The sequence below is a fragment of the Ursus arctos genome, unplaced genomic scaffold, assembly GCF_023065955.2.
Source record: "Ursus arctos isolate Adak ecotype North America unplaced genomic scaffold, UrsArc2.0 scaffold_5, whole genome shotgun sequence".
Taxonomy (NCBI): Eukaryota; Metazoa; Chordata; class Mammalia; order Carnivora; family Ursidae; genus Ursus; species Ursus arctos.
The window spans coordinates 9,694,745-9,702,533 of NW_026623067.1; the positions used below are offsets into that span (position 1 = coordinate 9,694,745).

At 34.1% G+C, this 7,789-nt stretch overlaps 1 protein-coding gene across 1 annotated transcript; it reads left to right on the forward strand.

Moving 5' to 3' along the window:
- Positions 1-664: 664 nt before the first annotated feature.
- LOC125282946 (olfactory receptor 14C36-like) lies at positions 665-1,630 on the forward strand. The gene has a single exon (XM_048220775.1). It carries the CDS (start codon positions 665-667, stop codon positions 1,628-1,630), a length of 966 nt encoding a protein of 321 aa, XP_048076732.1.
- Positions 1,631-7,789: the final 6,159 nt, after the last annotated feature.

Here is a 7,789-nt window from a genome sequence, read left to right on the forward strand (position 1 = left end):
GGAATAAAGTCAGTGTAGGTAAATGTATCAGCTAATTAGTTTATACTGCATTTGAGATATTGGAGTAAGTAAAGTAAAATGATATTAATATTCAGTGAAGTTCAGTAAAGTAAAATGATATTAATATTTTGTCACAGGAAGAGAAGATAACTTTTCCAGTATTATGCATAAAACATTAGTTTCAGAAAAAAAATCATTTTACCCCGTATTTTCTGTACCCTCAAATAAAAATGTAAGACTGAAAACAACCAAAATATTTTATTCTAATTATCCAGTGTTCGGTGACATTCTCCAAAATTTCATTCAAACGCAACTGTATTTACATAATCTGTATCTATATTTATATGTAACTGACCATGAGAACATTGTGTCCTCCAATGGAAGTGTGTAGAAATATGTATTGAACTTTTATATATTTATTGTAGGTTGTAATTGTCATTTCATTACTACAGTAGGAATAAAATAATATGTACAAATAATAATATCTTATAGACTAAAGGAGGACCACCTAATTTTCTTTCAAAAATATTAGAAGTTTCAATATAGGTTAGAATTAGGTAGGGGTCAAGACTAAAATATTTAAGAACCATATTTCCATAATTTGATTCTTCATGAGCTCAAGAGTTCATTCTTACATTCCAGGTACAAATTGCATTACCCACAGATGCTAAATTCCACAATAATGATGGGATTTCTCCTCACGGGGTTTTCTGATGTATGGGAACTACGGGTTTTGCATGCCATAACTTTCTTTCTGATGTATACAGTGACTCTGATGGGGAACATTCTCATTGTTACTGTCACCACCCTTGACAGGAGTCTTCACACACCCATGTACTTCTTCCTCAGGAATCTATCCATCTTGGATGCCTGCTACATTTCTGTAACTGTTCCTAACTCATGCATCAATTCCCTGCTTGACAGCAACACCATTTCAAAGGCTGGGTGTGTAGCTCAGGTCTTCCTAGTGGTTTTCTTTGTATATGTGGAGCTTCTGTTTCTGACTATCATGGCCCATGACCGTCATGTGGCTATCTGCCAACCCCTTCACTACCCTGTGATCATGAACCCTCAAATCTGCATCCAAATGACTCTTGCTTCCATACTCAGTGGTCTCATCTATGCAGGTGTGCACACTGGCAACACATTCCGGCTGCCCTTCTGTCAATCCAATGTTATCCATCAGTTTTTTTGTGATATCCCCTCTCTTCTAAAGCTCTCCTGCTCTGACACCTTTAGCAATGAGATGGTGACCATTGCCTCTGGTCTGGGGATTGGTGGTGGCTGTTTCATCTTCATCATCAGGTCTTACATTCACATATTTTCTACTGTTCTCAAGTTTCCAAGTGGAGCAGACAGGAAAAAGGCTTTTTCTACTTGTGTCCCTCACATCCTGGTGGTGTCTGTCTTCCTCAGTTCAGGCTTTTATGTATATTTGAGGCCATCTGAAAACTCTTCCACTATTCATGACATGGTCCTTTCTGTTTTCTATTCCATAATCCCCCCACTCTTCAACCCTGTTATCTATGGTCTTAGAAATGAGCAAATAAAATATGCCATTAATAAAATGAAGAGAATGTTTATTCAGGAAATGTATAGGAAATTGCTGAGGCTCACCCTAAATTATTGAATAAAATTCATGTTTTCAGCAATAAATTGAGAAATTGATTGGAATTCTATCAATATAACTGACATTAATATATAATGTCATTAAAATATATCATTTATCAATATAATTTCCCTTCTGAAGTGTTAACTTATCTGAATATGCCACTGGGTAAAGGATCTGGTATTATGAATAAGAAATCCCTATTCATGCTTTGACAACTTAAGAACACTCGCTAAAAATTTTAGTCTAAAAAGACAAAAAAGTTATCCTTAGAAGTATTTTCTATTAAACTACTGTTTTGTATTTATTCACAATTTAAATATTTAAAAACCTAGTATTAAACAGTAGTATAGAAGAAATAGTCACAATCATTCAAAAATAAATATGAAAATATAGTTTTTTCTGAATACCACTTTATATGAATGCAGCGTAGCTATGAAATGAGAAGTGAATTTGGTGGGAATATAGAGTCATGTATGAGAGGATCAGAAATATTTTATACAACTTGTTCACATGGCAAGGGAAATATAGATACATTATACTTGTCATCAGACCAAAATTTTGCTAAAAATTATTTTCAAGTGGCTTAGGAATACATTTACTTGCTTATGCTTTAAACATTATTTGCTAGATTGATTATAGGAATATACAAATTTTCTCTCGCCACTTATCATCATATGCTTCTCCATACATCCATTAAGACCACTAAGAAGTGAATATAATGCTACTTTGCTTTCTGATACTGTCATCTAAAATATTTATATTTTTTGTCAATATTATAAGCCATTATATGGTTGATTATGCTGCAAGAATTAGCAACCTCAGAGTTTTAGTAGTTTAATGGAACAAAGCTTTACCTCTAGCTCATAGCATATGCCAAATGGCAGCCAACAGGGGCTCCCTGAATTGGATACATTTGACAGAGACATTGAAAATAAGAATTCGGTCACATTGAAGTATGAGTTTTAAACATTTACTTTAAAAAATGCAAATAGAACGGGTGGGAGTGTTCTCCAATCAGAAGCCATGTGACTACTGCTGACCTGAAAATATCAGCTGTGTGGGTTCTTTCATAAATATGGATATAATTTAAAGTAACTCTGGACACCTTCCAGGAGGATTTTGGCTTCCACAGTGGAGAAACTTGAACTCTCAAGGAGACAAACATATAACAAATATTAAAAAGAAATCCAAGTATGCATTTTGAAAACAGGTTTTAGTAGTAAACAATGTAAGCTATATATTTGAGAAGAGATTCAAACATATATTTTGACCTCAAGGAGAATCACAATACCAAAGATATGGCATTCATGTGAAAAGAAATTTTGACTTATATAGGAAAACAAAGAGAGTCATGGCAGAATTTTTACTGTTTTAAAAAACAAAATAATTTTAAGTATGGGAAAACAGAATACCATAGTCAAGACTCAGTCACAGGGAGCAAGAAAATGTAGAGAAGCGCACACCGGTTCTTTATGTCTCTACCAGTCATTTTTGCTCACACTTTATTGACCAAATAAGTCACATGGCCACACTTGCTGTCAAAGGGAGAGGTGGGCAATCCACACAAACTCTAAGAAGGGGAAATGAACAATAATGCCATTAAGTATGAGAAATGATTTATATCTCCTAACTGAAAGGATGAAATGTGAGATTCTGAATGCCTGTTGTCCATGCAGTTATTATTAGCATTATGATCACTGTACATATTCTAAGCCATCACATCATAACAAAATTTTTCAGAGCAAAATGAGTGCAACAGAAAGTAGCATGAATTGTACAAAGCCTTTTAATGCATTATCTTATCAACTCTTCAATAACCTCATGTAACTGATAATGTTCCCACATTGTACAGATTAGTGTCTTGGTTTAGAAATATAGGAGTTTGTCTATTTTCTATTGTATTTATTTACGCTTTAATTTCTATGGTTTTCATCCTACTTTGGGCTCAGTTTGTACTTAAAAAAAAATCGTCTTTGAGTCCTAAACTGAGGTTATTTGATACAGACAGAGTTACTACTATAAAGTTCCCTCTAAATTCTGATTTTGTTGAGTAACACAAGTTTTGCTCTGTTGTGTTACATTTCTGTATTTATAAGATTGTACTGATTTCAAATTTGATTTTATTTTGTCCTATAGGTTGTAAGAGTGTGCTGTTTCATTGCCAAATGTTGACTCTTTTCCAATATTATTTTGTTATTAATTTCTAGTTTTATTTCATTGTGATCGAAAAATATATTTTGTGTGATTTCAATGCTCTCAAAATTGTTACAACTTGTTCTTTGACTTAATGTATGATATATCTTGGAGAAGGTTGCAGGTATCTTTGAGAAAAATGTATATTTGCTGCTGTCGGGTAGAAAGTTCTATATATGCTCATTAAGTACATTTAGTCTATAGTGGTGTTCATGTTCATGTTATTCGTTTACCTATTGATTCTCTGTACAGATGATCTATTAGAACTTAGTATCATGGCCTGGGAATATTTCTAAACAGCTCAGGACTTCACTCTCTGAGTCCTTGGGTTTTCTTTCTACTTCGTTTGGAATAAATAAACTGACTTTGGAACAGAGTATAGTTTTCAGCTGGAGTTTCACGAAATTCAAGTAATCTAAAAGCCCGTTTGTTGTCATTGTTGTTGTATAAAATATCTGTTCCTGCACAGTGTATGAACTTCAAAAGACCATCTTCATTTCTGATGCCAACTGAAAGTTTGTGGGTCCCCCAAACCATTCTCAGATTCAGTAATTTGTTATAAATACTCACAGAATTCAGAAAAGCCTTTAGCCAATGGTTATGTTTTTTTAATGTTTTTTTTATTATATTATGGTAGTCACCATACAGTACATCCCTGGTTTCTGATGTAAAGTTCGATGATTCATTAGTTGCGTATAACACCCAGTGCACAGTTATGTTTTATTACAGCAAAAGTGATATAGATCCAAATTAGCCAAGGGATACAATATTTCAAGTTGCCCAAAGACCCAGAACAAATAAATGTATGAGGCTGGAAATTTGAAGGGCTTATAAGTTACAATACAGGATCTGTATTGTAAACATTCCTTTAAGAAAGGCTAATCCAATACTGAATAGTTCCCTATAGTCCATGCTGGCCAGGAAAATAACATCTTTAAAAATTCACAGCTTTTCTGAATCAAGGAAACATAGAAAACTTGAACAGAGTGATAACCAGTTAAGGAATTGAATCAGTAATCAAAACTTTCCCAACAAATAAAAGTCCAGGGCTGGATGGTTTCACAAATGAATTCTACAAAACATTTTAAAAACATTTATACAAATTCTTCTCTGACTATTCCAAAATATAGAAATCAAAAGAAAATTTTCAAACTCATTCCAAGAGGCCAACATTACCCTGATACCGAAAACAGACAAAGACTCAGCTGAAAAACAGAACTATAGGCCAATAGCCCAGATGAACCTATATGGAAAGATTCTCAACAAAATACTAGCAAACTGATCCAACAGAACATTAAAGGAATCATTCATCATGATCAAATGGGATTTATTCCTGGGAGGCAAGGGTGGTCCAATATTCACAAATCAATAAAGGTGATACACCACATTAATAAACAAAAGGATAAGAACCATATGATAATTTTAATACAGAAAAAACATTTGACAAAGTACAACACTCATTCATGATGGAAACCTTCAAAAAAGAGTGTAAGAGGGAACTTACATCAACATAATAAAGTCCATATACAAAAACCCACAGCTGATACCATCCTCAATGTGGAACAAATGAGAGTTTTTTGCTTTTCCCTCATGGTCAGAACAAGACAGTAATATCCATGATACTGGAAATTGTAACCACAACAGTCAGAAACCACAAAGAAATAAAAGACATCCAAATTGGAAAAAAGAAGTCAAATTTTCATCATTTGTGGTGACATGATACTCTATATAGGAAACCTAAAATACTCCACCAAAATAATTGCTAGAACTGATACATGAATCCTAGAGTTGCAGTGTATAAATCAATATACAGGAATCTGTTTGATATCTATACACCAATAATGAGGCAGCCAAAAGATAAATCAAGGTATAAATCCCATCCATAATCGTGCCAAAAACCAGAAGATACATAGGAATAAACCTAACCAAAAAGGTAGAATATCTGTACTCTGAAAGTCATAACACTGATGAAAGTAATTGAAGATGACAAAAGAAATGGGAGAAAAAAACATTAATTGCTCATGGATTAGAATAACAAATATTGCTAAAATGTTTATATTACGAGTGCAATCTACACATCTAAAGCAATGCCCATCAAAATGCCACAAGCATTTTTTTCACAGAGATAGAACAAGCAATCCTAAAATTTCTATGGAACCACCAAAGACCCCAAATAGCCAAAACAATCTTAAAAAAGCAAAGTAAACCTGGAGGCATCTCATTTGTAGACTTCAAGTTATATTACAAAGCTGTAGTGATCAAGACAGTATGGTAATGGCACAAAATAGAAAAAGAGATCAATAGAACAGAATAGAAAAGCTGGAAATTATCTCTCAACTATATGGTCAACTGCTATTTGACAAAGCAGGAAAGATTATCCAATGGAAAAAAAGACAGTCTCTTCAATAAATGGTGCTGGGAAAATTGGACAGTTATATGCAGAAGAATTAAACTGGACAACTTTCTTATACCACACACCAAAATAAATTCAAAATGCTTGGAAGACCTAAAGTATCCATCAAAATACTAGTGGAGAACACAGGCAGCAACCTCTTTGACATCTGCCATAGCACCTTACTTCTAGGTATGTCTCTTGAGGCAAGGGAAACAAAACCAAAAATAAGCTATTAGGACTTCAGCAGAATAAAAATCTTCTGCAAAGCAAAGGGAACAATCAACAATGTTAAAAGGCAACCTGCAGAATGGGAGATGATATTTGCAAATGACATATCTGGTAAAGGGTTAGTTTCTAAAACATACATATATATATATATATATATATATATATATATATATATATATATATATATATATATATATAAAAAACTCAGCACCCAAAAAAACAGATAAGCCAGTTAAAAATGGGCAGAGGACATGAGTAGACATTTTTTCAAAGAAGACATTCAGATGGCTAACAGACGCATGAAAAGATGCTCAACATCATTCATCATCAGGGAAATACAAATCAAAACGATAATGAGTCAGAATGGCTAAAATTAGCAACACAGGAAACAACAGGTGTTTGCAAGGATGTGGAGAAAGGGGAGCCCTCTTACACTGTTGGTGGGAATGCAAACTGGTGCAGCCACTCTGGAAAACAGTATGGAAGTTGTTCAAAAAGTTGAAAATACAACTGCATTTTGATCCAGCAACTGCACTACTAAGTATTTGACCAGAGAATACAAAAATACTAATTACATTCACCTTGATGTTTACAGCAGCATTGTCAACAATAGCGAAATTATGGAAAAAACCAAATGTACATTGAGTGATGAATGGGTAAAAAAAGATGTGATATGTATACACAATGGACTATTATTCAGCCATCAAAAAATGAAATATTGCATTCACAATGTATTGAGCTAGAGTGTATTATGCTAAGTGAAATAACTCAGGGAGAGGCAAAGGCCATATGATTTCACTCATAGGTGAAATTTAAGAAACAAAACATAAAGACAAAAGCTACATGATTTCACTCATAGGTGAATTTTAAAAAACAAAACTGATGGGGGCGCCTGGGTGGCACAGCGGTTAAGTATCTGCCTTCAGCTCAGGGCGTGATCCCGGTGTTACGGGATCGAGCCCCACATCAGTCTCCTCCGCTAGAGCCTGCTTCTTCCTCTCCCACTTACCCTGCTTGTGTTCCCTCTCTCGCTGGCTGTCTCTATCTGTGTCAAATAAATAAATAAAATCGTAAAAAAAAAAAAAAACTGATGAACATAGAGGGGGGGAAGAGAGAGAGAGGGAAATAAACCATAAGAGACTCTTAACTATAGAGAAGATACTGAGGGTTGAAGGAGGGACATATGGGCAGGATAGGCTAGATGGGTGATGGGTATTCAGGAACATATTTATCATGAGAAAAATAGGAGAAATATGAGCTTTACGATTCAGATAGAGCAAAAAAACTCCTGTTTTTCAAAGAAATAATCATCTAACTAGAGAAACCAAATAAACAAATCCTTTTAGTAGCCTAAAAAGAGG